Source organism: Cricetulus griseus, chromosome 2, assembly GCF_003668045.3.
Source record: "Cricetulus griseus strain 17A/GY chromosome 2, alternate assembly CriGri-PICRH-1.0, whole genome shotgun sequence".
NCBI classification, from domain to species: domain Eukaryota; kingdom Metazoa; phylum Chordata; class Mammalia; order Rodentia; family Cricetidae; genus Cricetulus; species Cricetulus griseus.
Genome location: NC_048595.1, coordinates 11,190,455 through 11,209,509, shown reverse-complemented (window position 1 = coordinate 11,209,509; position 19,055 = coordinate 11,190,455). Strand labels below are relative to the sequence as shown.

The following is a 19,055-nucleotide window of genomic DNA, read 5'->3' as shown; positions in this document are numbered from 1 at the left end:
AAATTACACCTCAGGAGGGTTTAGCACTGAGCTGGGTTAAGTCAGGGAGTGGATCTAACCACACCACAGCCAGAGTGGCCATTTTGAAATTGGCTCCCCTCCCTTGCCGGGAGTCCTTCAGTGCCTTTCTCCCCTTGCTCTCCCATCTGGACCAGACTCCTAACAGCCACACAGGAGTCCCACCTGACTCTCCACCCCTTCCCAGTCTTCTGATGACCACAGCTCTTCTTTCAGTGGTCTGGGCTCACCACATGGCCTCACACCTCAGGGCCTTTGCAATTCCCTCCCTCGCTCGCTCCCTTGGGTGGTTGAGTCCTCCTTGACCTTTGCTGGCCTTCCCTTTCGAGCCCTGATGCTGACATTTGACTCTTAGCACATCTGTGGGCACTCATGGCCTGTATCTGCTTCCTGATTACAGGACCATGTGACTCTGCCTTAGGCGCTGACACACCAGGTAAATATTTATGGAATGAATGTGTGGTATTAACAGTGGAGACCAGGCTGGCTAAGGTGGACTTCCTGTTCCCACAAGAGAGCCTAAATCTGTGCAGGGGGTAGAGAAAAGTCTGGAAGGCAAGCCCCAGAAACTAGCTGTATCTATGCCATATGATTATATTTGATTTTTCCCCTTGTACTTTGTTTAGTTTTGTTTTCATTTTTGAGACAGTCTTACTATGTAGCCCTTCACTGGGCTGGTACTTGCTATGTAGACAAAGCTGGCCTTGAACTCATAGAAATTTAACTGCCTCTGCTTCCCAAGTGCTGGGTATGAAGGTCCATGCCACCACTCCTGGCTACTTTCTATGATTTTAAGTACTCAACTCCCTTTCATCATCAGGAACTGTAATGTCAAAATACAATGACATCTACGCCCAATATGAGGTTGGGTTTACCAATGAAAAGAAGTCTTGGTGAGGGGGTTCCTCGTCCTTTAGAACTGACCTAAGCAAACAAAATTATTGATTGTAAGATTTTTTTTTGGCCGGCAGTGGTGGCACACACCTTTAATCCCAGCACTCGGGAGGCAGAGGCAGGAGGATCTCTGTGAGTTCGAGACCAGCCTGGTCTACAAGAGCTAGTTCCAGGACAGCCTCCAAAGCCACAGGGAAACCCTGTCTCGGAAAAAAAAAAAGTTTTTTTTTTTAAATTACATTTATTAGTTTGGGGGGGTGTGCCTATGCCATGGCACACAAGTGGGGGTCAGAGGAAAACTTGGAGGAACTGATTTTTTTTTCCACCATGTGGGTCCCAGGATCAAATGCACAGGGGTCAGACTTGGCAGAAAGCCTTTCATCCACTAAAGCCTCACTGGTTCAACTTTATTCAGTGGGGTGACTTTTTGAATTTTTATTTTTACGTGTGTGCGTGTGTGTGTGTGTGTGTGTGTGTGTGTGTGTGTGTGTACTTGCTGGGTGTTGAAGCCCCTGGAACTGGAGTTACAGGCAGTTGTGAGTCTCATGTGGGCTGGGTTCTGTATTAGTGGCATGCTCTCTTAACCCTGGATGACTTCCATTTGAACAAGGCCAAGGACAGTAGGTGGACAATTATTTTTATATCAAATGCCACTCCATTTCTCCCTGTATAATAATGATTCTCATTAGTTCCCTTTTCCAAACAGCTTTCAGTCTCCATAGGTGCCCACCCCCCCCAAACTCCTGAGAACCTCTCTCATCCTCAGTCTATGAGACCATAACAATGATCACGGTGTTATTTACTTAGCGTTGTGTGCCAGGCGTTTGGATGCCTTTTCTTGTTCAGCATCACAAGAACCCAGAGAGGTACATAGTTTACAATGGGGAACATAAGCTTAAAGCCACACAGCCAGGAAATGGCTGAAAGAAGTCCAGGCCCAGATCTGTCTGTCCTCCAAGCCTGTGCCTTATAGTCGGGTCCAAAAAAAAAAGAGAGATCCCCAGGGCAGTGAAATGGCCCAGCAGGTAAAAGTGCTTGCCACTGGGAGAGCTGGCCTCATCAGCTGCAGCACTCAGGAGGGTGGCCCCTACACCCGGGCTGGGGACACAGCAGAGCTGGCCCTGGAGATATAAGTGTAAAAGAACTGACCCCGAGGATGGGAAGGCTATTTTTAAATTGGTCACATTTGTTCTACGACTAGGCGAACTTTCTAGAAACGCTATAGCTAACCTGGGAGAGCACTCACTGCTGAAGTGGGGTGCGAAACCATCTCCCCCTACATTGCTGATGGAGATGGAAACTGCACAGCAGCTTTGGACAAGTGTGTCTCTAGGTACCAAACAAACATCGCTATGTGACCCTGTCATCACATCCCCAGGCATTCATGACCCCTCAGAAACTGGTTGGAAGTTTTGTAAATTTGGTGCAATCTGGAACCGTTTTGTAAGAGAAGCCTCAATTAAGGAAATGCCTCCATCAGACTGGCCTTTGGGCAAGCCTGGGAGGCATCTCTTGGTTGACAGTTGATGTGGGAGGGGTCAGCACATTGAGGATGGTGCCACCCCTGGGCAGGTGGTCCTGGGGGTGTTTAAGAAAGCTAACTGAGCAAGCCAGGAAGCCACGTTCCTCTGTGACCTCTGCTTCAGCCCCTGCCTTGAGTTCCTGAGTTGGCATCCCTCATGGCTGAATTGCTATCAGAACATGCAAGCCAAATAAATCCTTTCCTCAAGTTGCTTTTGGTCATGGTGTTTATCACAGCAATAGACAGCAACCAGAAATGAGCAGTTTTCTGTAACGACCCCCAACTAGAGATAATCTCAACAGGTACATGAATGGTTAAATGGATGGGAGTTTGTCCATACTACTGAATACTACCCAGCAATAAAAAAGAAACAAGATAGCAATCTAAATACATCCCCAAGCCTAAGTGAAAAGGGAAACCAAACCAAAACAAAAGCCTACCTCAAAAGGTCACACACCCAAGTGATGTTATTGATGTAACCTTGTCCAAACAACAGATTTATCAATATGGAGAAGATGAGTGCTGGCTTCGGGGCTCTGGGTGGTGGGAGGGGCCGCTATAACTCTGGAGTGGGATCCAGGTCTGTGATGGTGCAGATAGCCCTGGTCTCCTCCTGGGGGGTGGGGCTCCATCCCCTGCTTGCCCTGCTTTCCTGCTGGAGGGGGCTCCATCCCTGCCTCTCTGCTCTTCCATACATATTTTAACCTGCTTGAATATTTAAAGAGGCTCTGAATGTCTGTTTTTATTATTCACTTCTTCAGCTTCCTTGGCTGTTAGTGAATTGAGGCATTGGATCAAACCACAGCTCATTAGCGAATGAAGCGAAGTCAAAGGAGGGCTGCCCACTAAGCCCAAGGGTTCACCTCAGAGTTTCCTGTACTCCAGAGTCCCCTAGAGGGCAGGCTATGGAAAGGGAAAGATCTGTTGGGGGCGGGGGTTGCTTTGGATAGAGAGAGGGCTCCCCTGGCACAGGGCTGGGGAGGACAGTTCAATACACCTGCCCTGTGCACACCTTCCAAACTCACCCAGAAGGCTGCTTCTGGACAGGGGACAACTTGAGACACGTGAGGATGTGTACAGCCACAGGCGGGAGGCCCATCACCCCCAGGTGACTCTCAGCTTCCCTCCTCCACCTGGGAGATTACTGCACATGATGATGGACTTTTGGCAGCACGAGGATTGAGGTGGCTGCTTGCCAGATGCAGCCTTTGGGCTTTGAGAGCCTTGCATCTACACTAAGGAGCCCTGGAGTATCATGGGGCAGGGGTGGGCTGTGTTCTCACCTGTAAGACGAGGTCAGAATCCACATGCTTGCCGATCGTGGTGCTTTTATTTAGGACAAAAAAGCCATCTGCACTCTTCAAATAAGCTTTCATTCTCTCTGATCTCCCTGCAGAAGGGTTCCAAAAGGCTTTGGTTAGGGAAACACGTAAGTCAGACCGGGATAATGTGGTCAACATAGGGTCATCGTGTCCTGAGGGAGAGGTCTGTAGTGACAGGGAGTGACCAGATGGTGACAAGGTTATGCCTTTTGAAGTTCATCTCTCATAATAGTGATCACTAGCAGAGAAGAATTGAAATCTGATAATCTAATTCAAGGTATTTTAAAAAATTATTTACCTTATGTGAATGTGTGTGTGTGCTCGAGCAAATGTCTGTGCACCAAGTGCATGTAGAAACATGTAGAAGTTGAAGAGGGTACCAGATCCTTTGGGGAGGGGACTGGAGAGATGGCTCAGAGGTTAAGAGCACCGGCTGCTCTTCCAGAGGTCCCGAATTCAATTCCCAGCAACCACAAGGTGGCTCACAACCATCTGTAATAGGATCTGAAGCTGTCTTCTGGCACAAAGACATACATGCATATAGGGCATATACATATACATATACATAAAATATACATAAAATAAACCAATATATAAAAAAAGCCAAGTGGTTGTGATCTGCCATGTGGGTGCTGGAACTGGACCTGGTTTCTCTGCAAGAGCAGTTCAGTAAGAACTCTTAACCACTGAGCCATCTCTCCAGGACCCAGATGGTATTTCTTAACTGGGAGAAGAAAAAACAAAGCTCTAAATAAGCCAAGCGCAACCTGAATGCCATGGATGGTGGCTGCCCACCTAGTTATCCATGGCTGCTCATGTGGATTAGTTAGGACCTGGCACTTACTAGTGCAGGCACTGTGGCTGAGGTACTCTCTCCTAGGCTGCCTGCTACACAACAAACTCTGCTATCATTGATGCTAACTTGGGCTTCTCAAACTCCAGTTCAGAGACCCATACACGCTTCCACTGAGTTTAAAGCACCAAGAGTTGGCCACTGAAAAAGCAAGCAACAACTGATACTCTTTGTAAATTACTATACTGAATTAGGAAAGGGGGTGTTTCTTTTTTATTTTATTCTTTTATTAGTTCAAATTAGGAACAAGCTTGCTTCATATGTCAATCCCCCCCCCCGTTTCTTTTTAATTTTAAAACACCCCGTGTGTGTGCACACAGAGTGTATTTTTGTGCAGGTGTCCACACACCTCAGTAAGCATATGAAGATTATAGGACAACTTGCAGAAGTCAGCTCCCTCCTTCTGTGCGTGAGTGATGGGACTCAAACTCAGGCCCTTGGGCTTGCTCTGCAAGTACTTTTACCTGCTGAGCCATCACACTGATCCAAGGACTGATTTCTAAAGATAAAGTAGGAAGATGCAAGATTCTGTGTGATCAGAACTGTGCACAGTTTCCCCCCAGTGTTTTTATTATGGAAATATCAAATATACAGAGATCTTTGAAGCAGACAGTGAGCTGGGTGTGGGGGCACATGCTTGTAACCCAGCACTATGGAAGCTGAGACAGAAGGATTTCACGTTTGAGAGTGGACTAGAGTACATCAAAAGAAAATCAAAAGAAGCCAGAAAGATGGCTCAGAGGCTAAAAGCACTGGCTTCTGATGGGGCATGTTCTTCTGTATATATGTTTCTATTATTGGTTGATGAATACAACACTGTTTGGCCAATAGAGGCAGGAAGATAGGCTGGACAAGGCTGGAGAATTCTGGGAAAGGTAGGCAGAGAGAAACAGAAGAGGATACCATGTAGAGGAGGAAGGAGTGACAGGTCTGGACCCTTCTCTGGTAAGATAAGACCACATGGAAATACTTAGATTAACAGAAATGGGTTAATAATTAAGAGAGAGCTAGCCAATAAGAAGCCCAAATCATTGGTCAACAGTTTATAAATAAATTAATATATGTCTCTGTGTGCTTATTTGGGGCTGAAGCAGGGTGGCAGGACCTGGTGGGATAAGAGAACCTCAGCAAGAGGCTTCTCCAGTTTGTAAAGGACTCAGGTTTGATTGTCCCAGCATCTACTCGGTGGCTCATGACCATTCATAACCTCAGCTTCAGGGGATCCAATCCCTCTTCAGACCTTCATGGACACTGAGTAGACACAACTGGACAGAAAGATTGCAGGCAAAACCCCAAGACATATTAAAAGAAAGAAAAGAAAGTAGAAATTGAACTCCTATGAGTGTGCCTCCCAGATTCTGTAATCAATAGTTTGCTATTATTGTTATTATCATTATTAGGTTTGGGTTTGAGACAGGTTCTCCAGGTAGCTCAGGCTGGTCTGAAACTCACTGTATAGCTGAGAATGACTTTGAACTCATTTCCCCATCTCTACCTCCCAGGCTCTAGGATTACAGGGTGTATCCCATGCCCAGCTTGCTGTGTTCTCTTTCCCACCTATGCATCCATTTGTATTTCTGTGTCACAATGCATTCCAAAAATAAGTTCTGCATGGTTTAAAAACATTGAACACTGCTAAAACATTGGTGATAATGCATCTTTCTGTTTGAATTCTAACTGGGCTCCATCCAGGTGCCTGGGACACATCTCAATGCCAGGTGTAAGAGCAACAGTCCCCATTTTCTTTTCAAATAAGAAACTTCTGGAAAGTAGAGCTTGAAACTACAGATAGAAACAACAACCCTCTAGCTGTGATGGTGAGGACACTTGGGTCTCTGCTTTCCTTGAACTCCTGACTCTTTGCCTTCACCTTCTGGGAGCTGTGTTCACAGACACCTACCACCACACCCACCTGCATGAGGGAATCCGGAGTGGCTGCAGGACAGATGACGCAAGGGGTGGGAATCTCTGGGCTGGGAGTCTCCTGCCTTCTGCCTGCCTTCCTTCACTTGTTAGCTGCCCTCCCTCGTTAGCTTGCTTGTAGAGTGAAATCTTGGGGCCCTCTGCCATCCTGACAGTTTTGGTCACTACTAAATCTCCAGTGCCCAGAGCTGTGGTACCAGGCAGATAGAGGTGTTCGGCCTCTAGCTGCAGAGGGCTCTACCTTTCACCCCCACTTCAGTGTCAATCCTAGACAGAAATTTAGAAGTGTTTCCACATCTTAGTCTGGCCCTAAGCAGTCCGTCACCTGCCTGAAAAATAACTGTGGTCGCTTTGAACATGCCGAACTGTGGATTGGCTCTCTCTTGATACCCTCCCAAAAGCCAAAACGTTTCCATCACACGTGGGTCTGAGATGGGTTACAGATGGGCCATGGAGTGAACACTCTTCGAGGGCTACTTAGCCTGGGAGACAGCTGTGTACTTTCTTTCCTCCGAGTTATAGCTGAGCATGTGAGGTCAGGCGAGGGGGTCTCTCTGACGGCTGGTGGATGGCCCGCTAAGGCAGAGAGCTCCCTTCCTAATCCCAGCTGCACCAGGTGGACATCTTAGTGGCCTAAGGTCCCATCAGGATGCCTCTGGTGACAGGGTGTGACTGCACTTAAAGAGGAAGGTGTCGCCTGGATTGGAGAGCTTGGGGGCGGGGACACGCCTCCTCCCATCACCACTGCTCTTTGCCAGTCCTCCTTGGAATCGCACTCACCTGGCAGGAGGAGGAAGCTAGTGTTCTGTCCTCCTAGAGCCTCGCGGGCTGGGAGCCGCTTGACAGCTCCCGGGCGAGGCGGCCTGCCGCACTCTGCCCAGTCTCCAGCTCCGCCAGCACCCCGCGCGCCCGCCTGTGTACGCGTGTTGCCATGACAACGCGGAGGCTGGGTCAGCAGGTGAGGGGCGTGGTCTTTGCGGGGGCGTGGCTGCGCTCTGAGTACCCACTTGGTGTGTGGTTTGTGTGTGTGCCCCCGCGCGCGCGCGCGCAGGGTGGGGGTCTGACTCTGTATTCCAGGCAGCCCGAGAACGAAAACCTCATTTCACAGATGGAGAAACTGATGCTCAGAGACTTCACAAGCTTTTATAAAAGAGTGACGGAGCTCAGAGGGTTTGTTTTATCCCCTCTGTGGAGGGGGTAGTGATAGGTGGGCAGAGAGGTTGGAGAATCTTGGGGGTCAGCACCCAGTCTTATCCAGACACACCCTCTGTGGGATGAGGATGGCTTTTGGTGTGAAGCGAGCTAACCAGATCGCTAACCAGCGACCGCACAGCCCTCCCACCCTCACCCCTGCTTCCCCGTGTCAAGGGCCACTTCTCCATTCTTAGTTTGTCTCTCCATGCATTGGCCGGATACACATTAGCCTGACTGACCTTCCCAGGGAGCACAGGACCAGAGATGTCTTGGGAAGACTGACCTCTACGTGCATATGGAAGCAAACACCACCCATAGAGGCCTGCTCATAATACTGGACTCAGTGAAACCCAGGAGCACTGTGAGGGGGAACTGCCCAGGGTCAACTTTCTGTATGCTGTGTGGTTGCCAGCCTGTCCTGGATGAGCAAATTCTAAGCTCCCAGTTGAATTGATTTTCAGGGTCTGAATAGAAAGTGCCCAAGTCATATCAATCTTTCCCCCTGACAGGCACGAAATTCTCCAACCTGATCCCATGCAGTCCGTGTTGATCTTGGGGAAGATCAAAAACCACAGTGGCTGCGTAGGGTTTTTTAATGGTGCTTCCTGGGTGGAGTGAAGGCCTTCCCCTTAAGCAACGGCCGGGGTCTCAATTAGGTTTCTGTTGCTTCTACGAAACACCATGACTAAAAGCAAGTTGGGCAGGAAAGGGTTTACTCAACTTACACTTCCACATGGCTGTTCATCACCGAAGGAAGTCAAGACAGGAACTCAAACAGGTCAGGAACCTGGAAGCAGGAGCTGCGGGTGGAGGCTGTGGAGGAGTGGTGCTTACTGGCTTCTATTCATGGCTTGCTCAGCCTGCTTTCTTATAGAACCCAGGACCACCAGCCCCAGGATGGCTGACACCACCCACCATGGGCTGGGCCCTCCTATATTGGCCTCTAATTTTGAAAATGCCTTACAGCCGGATCTTATGGAGGCACTTTCTCAATGGAGGCTCTTTCCTCTCTCTTGACTTTACTTTGTGCGTCCAGTTGAATGAAGACTAGCCAGCACATCCAGGTATTGCAAATACTGCCTTTGAAGAAAATATCCGGTTTTGTTTTCTATAATCAAACTGTTTGATTGAGTTCTGGGTGACTTGGGGGCAGAAGCAGGTGTTAGTATTCAGGCATCTGCACTGGCCTGTCCTTGGGGTTGACCCTGGGCAGTTCCCCTCACAGTGCTCCTGACAGGATACTCAGCTGCAGCCACTAAGAGCACCACCTGTGCATATTCACCTTGTTCCCTTTTAAAAGGGCCTCTTCTCTCTCTTTCTCTCCCTCTCTCTGTCTGTTCCCCTCTCTCCCCCCTCCCTCTCTCCCCCTCTTCCCTCTCTCCTCTCTCCTGCTGCTCCTGTCCCTGGAGGCCGGTCTTCCCCCTTCCCTTTCCCTTTTTATGATCCTTTTCCCTAATCTAAAACAAACAAACAAATAAAAAAAAAAACCCTCTGTTTGAACCCTGTCGCTTGGTGTCTTTCCTTAAATTACAACAGCAGGGAACACACAAAAACACTCAGAGGAGTGACTGCTGCAGCAAGGTACTGGAAGTGTCAATGACACTCATAATCCCTGGGAAATCACTGTCCTTCTGACAGAAACATGATACTTGAAGACACAGAATGGGCCCACGACCTCACCCATGAGACAGCTGGGCAGGATCTGTAGCCTGACTTATGTTTCATATTGGCCTGACAGAGTTATGCATTTAGTAGGAGTCATATTTTGCATTTTGATCTTTCCTGAACTAGAGACATTATATGGAATATGATCCTGTCTCATGCTTAGCAGCAGCCCTTGGCTACAACTGTCTGTCACACACTCATTGAGGGAAGTAGCCTGTTCTGTTCTATGGGCTGTACTGTACTTGCTCTCTCTGTCTCTGTCTCTGTCTCTGTCTCTGTCTCTGTCTCTCTCTCTCTCTCTCTGTGTGTGTGTCTGCGCATGCTCGCATGCAGGTGTTCCTGTGGATGTCTGTACATGTGGGAACCAGAACACAACCTTGGCTGTCATTTCTCAAGGTCTGTATTTTTTTTTTTTTTGAGGCAAGTAGTTTGAATGTAATTGGCCTCCATAGGCTCATAGGGAGTGGCATTATAAGGAGGTGTGGCTTTGTTGGTGCAGGTATGGTCTTTTTGGAAAAAGTGTGTCACTATGGAGGGCTTTGAGGTCTCATATGCTCAAGGTACCCCCAAGACACTTAGACCACTTCCTGTTGCCTGCAAGATGTAACACTCTCAGCTACTTCTCCAGCACCATGTCTGCCTGCACGCCTCCATATCCCGCCATGATGATAATGGACTGAACCTGTGAACTGTGAGCGAGCCATGTCAACTAAATGTTTCCTTTACAAGAGTTTCTGTGGTCACGGTGTCTCCTCACAGCAATGGACACCCTAAATAAGAGACAGGGTCTCTCACTGTCCTGGAGTTCATGGTAAACTAGGCTAACTAGTTAGTAAGCCCTAGGGGCCTGTCTATACTTTCCAGTATCTGTTTTACAAGCACCTGTCACCATGCTTACAACCTGAGATTACAAGATCATGACCCTATGCTTGCTCAGCACTTTACTGAACTATCTCCTGAAATTCACTATTTCAATTTATGACAAGCATATTGGGCCGTAACCATAACCTCCTGTAATGCAAGGAGCATCTGTAGATGAGCACAGCTGGGGAAGTATCTACTCTTAGGCACCATGACTGACTGACTTCTGTCACAACCGAAAGAGTGACACCTGCTTGCTACCTCCTTTCCTGCCTTCTGGGCAGATTGAGCTCCTGTCTGTCCCAAAGACCCAGGCAGAGACAAAGTATAGGGAAAAGGGTCACAAGCTAAAAAGGGTCTCCTCAGGTCTGTCCCCCGTTCCAACCACTGTATTCTGGGAGTCCAACTTTTCTCCTGCAGCTTCAGTTCCCACAGAAATTTCATTCCTCTCCTGCCACCTTCTCCTAGCTGCCATTATCCCCTCCCTGGAGACCTCCAGATGTTTCTGCTCTTGCGTTCCAGAAGGAGGTGAATATTGGCTTCAGCTCCAGCGAGGAGAGGTGGGAGGCTTATGGTTGGCTCAAAGGAAGTTACCGGTTCTGTAACTCAGTCTAGAAGTCCGCTGGCAGCAAAGCCAAAGTCAACAATCAGCATTAACCATCATATTTGGGCTCCAGTGGGCAGTAGATTCTAAACCTGACCCCAGATCAGGATCACCAAATTCCTAGGCCACCATGCTGACACGAAAATTGTGTGGAACTAGATGACAAACCATGCCAAGGTCTTTCTGTTTGCTCAAAATCCTGGGTTCTCAGAGCAGCATCTGGTGTGTATTTTTCATGTGAGTGAGTAAGGTTAGGTATAAGTAGACTGAGACATGGGCCCTGGAGAGAGTGGGAGCCACTGAGATGGGGAGAATGATGCCCCAATCTGGGGTGCACACTTTTGGAGAGCCCAGAGCTTTTTGTTGTTTGTAATAACAGTTCTGCTATTTTTAAACATCTTATCTATTTGCGGAGAGGGCGATGGCATGTGTGCCACAGCACATGGCTGTGAAGGTCAGAGGGCAATCCAAGGGAGTCAGTTCTCTCCTCCCACTACAGGGGACCCTGGGATTGAACTCGGGGTCCTCAGGCTTGACATCGGGCTCCTTTACCAATTGAGCCATCTCCCAAGCCCGAGGCTGGAGCTTCTGCTGGCTTCTTCAACGACTGGTGATGGTTAGCTTTAGCTGCTGTGTCATTCACAGAAGCTGTGGATCCCAGGCCAGGGGAGGAGGCATGGGGACTGTATGCCCAGGGAGATTAAGGAGTGAGAACAGATAACTCACTCACAGTGACTCGTAAGTGACACCTGACTCATAAGTGACACTGACACCTGACTGTCCACTTGGACCCACAATGACTCTCTGAGGCACATGTCATGGAGACGCTCTTGTCTCTGTTAGGCCTTGGTGGGTAGGTGTGTCTGTCAGGGGCAGAGCCCCACCATGTGAGAAAGCTTCCTCCAGTCATTGGCTTGAGATGACCTCATCTCAAGGATTTCCTTGAGGATTTCACAGGATGTTCCCAGCATGCCTCAGTCATCTCAGAGGTGCTGATGTGGGGCATAAGGGGCTGTTTTGGGTCATTCCTGGCTCTAACTTTTCCTTCCTTTCCTGATCAGGTTGGCTTGGGCCTCTCTGGTCCTTTTTTCTTCTCCTCAGGTTTCCTCTGAATCATTCCATTTAGACTGTTGATATCCGGCCTTCTCCCCACACAAGCACAGACTCTCTGTCTGGGACAATTGCCCTTTTCTTTCCAAGCCCTCGTCCACCCTCATCTGTTACCCCCGTCTTCTCATCTCTCCTGGGAACGGATTGTTGTTCGGAAATTTAAGCCTCAAAGATTGTCCCCTTTAACCCAGGTCTGAATTTAGAGCAGTCAAGAGCTGAGAGACAGGAATGTACACAGGTCGCTGGGATCCAGAGAAGGCATTGATTGCTCTGTGGGACTCAGAAGAAGCTGAGGTAGAGAAGGGGGGCTATGGCCTTGTTCTTAAATGACTCCAACACTCACGTGCTGAAGGCTTGATCTCCAGCTCATGGTGCTACTGGCGTGGTGGGAGCTTTCAGAAGTGAGAGGAGGAGGGGCATTGAGAGCATGCTCTTGGAAGGTAACCCCTCCCTCCCTCCCTCCCTCTCTCCCTCCCTCCCTCCCTCCCTTTCCCCCCATTCTTCTCCTTCAGGCACCATAAGCTGTGAAAACTGGCTTTGCCACTCTGCCACATAACATGGTTTGACACCTGCAACACCATGAGCCCAAACAGACCTTTCTTTCTTTGTACATTTATCATCGCGGGTGTTCTCTAACAGTGAGGGGAAGCTGGGAACACAGGCAGGGACAGTCTTCTGCCTGAGGAACAGTCTGAGGGGTCAGAAGGGGAGCACTTGACCCGAGTCTTGAAGAACTGACAGGCTTTCAGGATTTGGAAAAGAAGAGGATGGGGAGATGGGGGAAGGGGCTGAGGGACACAGGCTGTGTGTTGGCAGGCACCGTTAGACAGGTACTGAGCCTGAGACCAAGATAGCCCCTGGTCAGCTCTCATTTGCTGGATTTCATACTGATCTGAAAACTTCCTGCAGCTTGCAGGAACCCACCATCAGCCTGAACCGGGCCAGCATGAGAGTAGACTGGTCGACATAAACAGATGCCACCAGGTCTGTGCTGGCTAGTCTTATGTCAACTTGACACACGAACTAGAGTTATCTGGAAGGAGGGAACCTCGATTGGGAAAACACCTCCATAAGATCCGACTATAGGGGATTTTTCTTAATTAGTGATTGATGGAGGGCCCCGTGCATGGTGGATGGTGCTATCCCTAGGCTGGTGGTCCTGGGTTCTGTAAGGAAGCGTGATGAACAAACCAGTGAGCAGCTCTGCTCCACAGCCTCTGCATCAGCTCCTGCCTCCAGGATCCTGCCCTGTTTGAGTTCCTGTCCTGACTTCCTTCAATGATGAACTGTGATGTAGGTGCATAAGCTGAATAAGGCCTTTCCTCCACAACTTGCTTTTGGGTCATAGTGTGTCGTCACAGCAATAGAAACCCAAACTAAAGACAAGGTCCTACTTCTCTCTAGCTCTCAGCAATGCTTCCGACCACAGATGGACATTCTGAAGAGTGGTCATAGCAGGGCAGCCACAGCTCCAGCCTTGCATCCTCTCAGCTTTCAACCCCAAAGGGAACAGTGAGTTTTCTCTGCCAACTACTTCTCGGTTTCTCTGGTTGAGTCATATGACATCCATACGATTAGAGATGGAATCTTCCTTGCCACAAAGAGATGAAGTGTCTGTGCTGAGACTGGAAAGATCACGAGGACCTGAGTTTGAGTCCTCAGCAACTGTGTAAAGATCTGGGCGTGGTGAAGGAGACAGCCCCTAAGGAAGGTCTGTAACACTTTGGTGTCTACACAAAGGTCAATGTGAGCAAACCTTTCATTTACTTTGAAAATCTGGATTTATGGATTTTTAAAATTTGTGTGTGTGTGTGTGGGTGCACAGGTCAGAGAATATTCAGGTGTCCTCTTTAATCCCCTTCTGCCTTATTCCTTTGAGATGGGGTCTCTCCCTGAATCTGGAGTTCCCTGAGGGCTAGACTGGAGACCAGTGAGTTCCAGCTGCTTCCCTGCTCTTGCAAATGGGATCATTTTCTTTTTCTTTTCTTTTTCTTTTTTTGGTATTTTTGAGACAGGGTTTCCCCGTGTAGCTTTGAAACATGGCCTGGAACTAGCTCTTGGAGACCAGGCTGGTCTCAGACTCACAGAAATCTGCCTGCCTCTGCCTCCCAAGTGCTGGGATTAAAGGCGTGCACCACCACTGCCCGGTGGGATCATTGTTTGACTTCTCTCTCAACCTTTTGTTGTTCGTATATGAAGGAGCTGTGCATTATGCCGTCTTGCATCCTGAAATTGCCTTTACTATTATATTATTATTACTTGACATAAGGTGTTGCCGGATTCCCGCCTGTGTCCCGCCACTGCTTCAGTCCCAAAAATAACGCACAGAGACTCTGTTACAACACTGTTGGCCAATATCTAGGACCTCTATTGGCTAACTGTGTCTTAAGTATTAACCCATAACTATATATATATATATATATATATATATTATATATATATATTTCTCAAGGTTTATCTTACCGAGAATGCCAAACTCCTGCGTCTTCTCCTCCTGGGATCACATGGTGACACTCTACTACATTTCCCAGAACCCTCCTTCTCGCCTAGTCCTGCCTATCTTGCATCTCTATTGGCCAACAGTGTTTTATTCATTAACCAATAAGAGAGACATATATACAGAAGGACTTCCCTCATCATCTCTTCTGTGTAAATAAACAGAAAGGTTTTAATTTATTTATTTATTTATTTATTTATTTATTTATTTTTGGTTTTTCAAGACAGGGTTTCTTTGTGGCTTTGGAGGCTGTCCTGGAATTAGCTCTTACAGACCAGGCTGGTCTCGAACTCACAGAGATCCACCTGCCTCTACCTCCTGAGTACTGGGATTAAAGGCATGTGCCACCAACATCTGGCTTGGAAGGTTTTAATTTTAACACAGTCAAATTATATATAACAAACAGTTATCAAGTAAGAAGTATAGTTACAATATTTAGTTCATTAGCATTTAGATTTAAAGAAAATATATTCTATCATCTATCCTATCTTTGTGAGTATAAAGTCTTATATATAGCTTATCTTTTATCATAACTAAGGAAAACTGTAACCAGACTGTCTGTCTTCAACTCCATAAAAGACCACAGAAGGATAATACGTACACTATAGAACTGACAGGGACATCTTGCTGCCTAGACAGTCACCCAAAGTTCTTCTGTAATGTTGGGGCATCCATCTTCAGCCCATAGGCCACAGTGTGTCTGGCAGACTCCTCAGTAAAGTAGGAAATTTTAAACTGTCTGCCTGTATTGGCAGTTTGTCAGTCATTTTTTCTCTGTGTCCTGCAGAATTGCTGGCACACTTTTCCATGGAGCAGGAACCCTTTAGAACTGTTCATCTTGTTTTGCAAGTTTAGCAATCACTTTCCTGTGGTTCCTGTATGTCCAGTTTATATAGCCAACAGTCAAACAGTTCAGGCAAGAGTGGTATCTTGCCCAAATGGCTAGTATCACTATATTGCCCATATTCCTTTCTGATGTAATTGGTGTGCCAGGAGCAGTTGTATCTCACTGTCATGAAAAACCCTAAACCATTTTAAATGCCATATTCTGAAGGTTTTTGAAAGGTTTGAAGACTAGCCATTGAAAATACATCTCTGTATATCTAGAAAACCTAACTAACCTAACTATAAGTTTTGAATATTATAGGTAACTATCCATAATCTGTAGTTAATTATACATTACATTTTTAAAGAACTGTATAAACACAATACCTAAATAAGAGGGGAAATATACATATAATAGAATTTATCTTAAATTTGTATCAATAAATAAAAATCCATTCCAAGACAAAGCATTCATTTCTATACTATAATTCCCCTTTATCTTTAAAAAGAGATTGTTAGTGATCATTAACCATTTTATAACCAACCCCATTTAAATGAAAACAAAAATTTGTAAACAATATTTGGAAATTTGAGTCTGGAAGGAATCCATAGCTTTACATTTTCTGTGGAAACAAATGCAAAACTCTATTCCCAAGCAGCCTGTCCTTAGACTTAAATTTTGAAGTCAAAACATTTTTAAAATATGTAAGTTGGATTAGTGTGAGGCCAGCAGTGGCTGTGGCAATGTTAGTGCTCGCCTTGCCCAGAAGCTCAAATGGGGGCGGGAGGGGGGACCGGCAGGGAGGTTGGGTGAACTTACTTCCCCACGTCCTGTGAATACCCCACTTCTGACACCAGATATTGGAAGAAGATTAGCATACACAGGATAGGGGTGAGGTAGGTTAAACTTATTAGGGAAAAATCACTTACATGAGAAACCGATAACCCAGGGTCCAATCTCAGCTGCCAAAGCTGGTTGCCCCTACGCTACTGTGAGACTTTGGGTGACTGTCCAGGTAGCCTGCTGTTTCTGTCTTCACTGCACCTTTGAAAGTTGCTCGCCTGCACTTGCTGCCTACCTTAGTATTGTTATCTTCCTTCTCAGGTCTTGATGAGGTTGAAGATTAGACTGTCACAATTATTGTTCTCTCTCCCTAGATAGAAATATTAGGTACAAGACTTAAACTTGGGCTGGAGAAATGACTCAGCAGTTAAGAGCACTGACTGGCTGCTCTTCCAGAGGTCTTGAGTTCAATTCCCAGCAACCACTTGGTGGCTCACAACCATCTGTAATGAGATTTGGTGCCCTCTTATGGTGATGAAAGCAAAGCACCCATATACATAAAATAAACAATTTTTTTAAAAAAGACTTAAACTTTCCAGCTTAGTACAGCTCTATAGTCGTCTCTGTTAGGCTTTTACCCTAGGACTGGATATGTAGTTCTTGCCTTTTGCTCTTGTTGTTTTATTGGCTTTAGCTCTTGACGGTGTATATTTGTACTTTTCCTTCCCTTAGTGAATACTTAGTCTTTGCCATCTTTGTATATAGAATTGTATGAAGTCTAAATCTTTTCTTTAGACTAAAAGGGGAATTGTAGGGAGAGATCTTACTATGTACCTGTGGCGCTGACCACGCCTGTTTGGGTGTAGCCACAGGTGTGTACGGGGCGTGTGGGATATAGGCCTGAGGAGAAGAGTCTCTGGCCTCTCAGGGTTCCAGTCGGATCTCGGAAGGCAGCTGAGACTGAACGCATGGAACCCTGGGTTATCAGTTTCTCATGTAAGTGATTTCTCCCTAAAACATTTAACTTACCTCACCCCTCTCCCGTGTATGGTAATCTCCTTCCAATAACCAGGTCTCAAGTGATAGGGACAGGCTGACAGTTGTGACAAGGGAATGAAGAAATTGCAAACACACAGACACATGCATAGGAAAGCTGGGGCTGGGTGGGGTGGGAGTTACGCCACCAGCAGAACAGAAACTCAGAGTGTTTACTGTACTCATCTGAACGGAGGGGCAGATTTTTCATACAGATGAATAGGGGGCTGCTTTAGCTAGTCCCAGTAGGAGGACCCTGCAAGGGACCAGTCTAGGGCTGTAAACTTCCCACAGGAGGAAGCTGTGGGAAGTTGAGTTTCTGTTCACTCTGGGTTCAGCCGAAAGTCAGCCATTTGTAACATCCATACTAGGACCCCAGGAAGGCTTTGCTATCCCCTGGGCTTCACCGGGGGAAGGCTTTGCTATTCCTGTGGGTCTAAGGCTTGGCAGGGGGTCTTTAACATGGCGGAGATTGTATCAACAACACACACTCATCTGCTCCCTACACTTTCACTCAGGGTTTCCTCCACTCTATAGCCTCATGTAGCCTAGGTTAGCCTCAAACTCACCAGGTAACCAAGGATAACCTTGAACTTCTGGTCCTTCTGTGTCTACCTCCTGGGTGTGGAGAATTACAGACACTCACTACATTGCCTGGTTTATGAGACGCTGGGACTGAACCCAGGCCCCAGGCTTCACATGGCTAGACAAGCACTCTGTGCATTGAGCTGCACCCTCAACCCTAGTTAGTCTACTTAAAAGATTCTCCTTCACATTTATTTATGTATTTGTTGTGTGTTGGGGTAGGTTAGGGTGGGCAGAGAGCAGTGTGCAGGGGTGAGTGTGGAGTTCAGACGACAACTTGTGGGAGTTTGTTCTCCCCTGCCACCACATAGGTTCCAGAGATCAAACTCAGGTCATCAGGCTGGGCAGCAAGCACCTTTGCCTGCTGAGCCATCTTGCCAACCTGATTATTCTATTTTTAATGGGGCCAAAGTTGGTAAGTGGGATCAGTCATAACACACTGATCTGTCTGTGGTAAAGTCTCCATCAACTCTGTGGTTTTTCCTTCAATAACCTTGTTTTCATTTTAAATTGGGGCAAAATATACACAATACATATGCTTTATCCATTTTAAGAATTTGTTTTGTTATTTTTAAATTATATGTGAGCATGTGCACACATGTGTTCTCTCTTGTGTGTGCATGTGTGTGTGTGTGTCAGTATGTACAGGTTACTAGAGGTGCCCATGGAGGCAGGAGGGTGTTGGATTCGTTGGAGCTGAAATTACAGGTCGTTGTGAGCCACTTGACATGGGTGCTGAGAACTGAACTTGGGTCCTTTGGAAGAACAGCAAGTGTTCTTAACCACTGAGTCATCTCTCTAGCCTCTGCTTTACCCACCAAAGCATACATCTTACCAGAGTTAAGTGTCTTTGTAGGCTGTGAGGTCAATCTCAGATTGTGTACACTGGGTTGGTCTGTAGGCAAGCCCATGGTGAATGTCTTAAGTTAACTGATGTGGAAAGACCCAGCCCACTGTGGGCGGCACCATTCCCTAGGCGGGGGTGGGGGATAGTGGGGGTGTTGAGCTGTATGACATTAGAGAAATGGAGGTAAGCACAAGCAAGCCAGCATGCATGCATTCGCCTCTCTCCACTCTTGACTGTGGGTGTGAGATGACTGAAGTTCCTGCCTTGACTTCCCTCAGTTGACGGATGCTAAAAGAGACAACTGTCATCGTAAAACTGAAAGCACACCCCTTCAATACAGGATTCTTTCCCTTCCTCTCGGGCTCTACACAGGCTCTCACTTTCTGTTTCTATGAATTTGGCTCCTGTTTAACCCTTGTATGAACATGTGTCTCCGTGCCTGTCTTTAGATTTTATTTATTTATCTGTGTGGGGTGTCTCAGGGGGCATACATGTGTGTTACATGTACATACGTGT

General features: G+C 47.1%; 1 protein-coding gene across 1 annotated transcript in view; it reads right to left on the bottom strand.

Annotated features, from left to right (window-relative positions):
* The window catches only part of Fhad1 (forkhead associated phosphopeptide binding domain 1), a 115,022-nt gene extending 111,212 nt beyond the window's left edge, over positions 1–3,810 (bottom strand). Inside the window, exon 1 of the mRNA XM_035439431.1 lies at positions 3,718–3,810. Within this exon, the coding sequence (XP_035295322.1) occupies positions 3,718–3,810 (93 nt within the window). The remainder of the gene's footprint in view (positions 1–3,717) is intronic.
* Between the last annotated feature and the right edge of the window lie 15,245 nt (positions 3,811–19,055).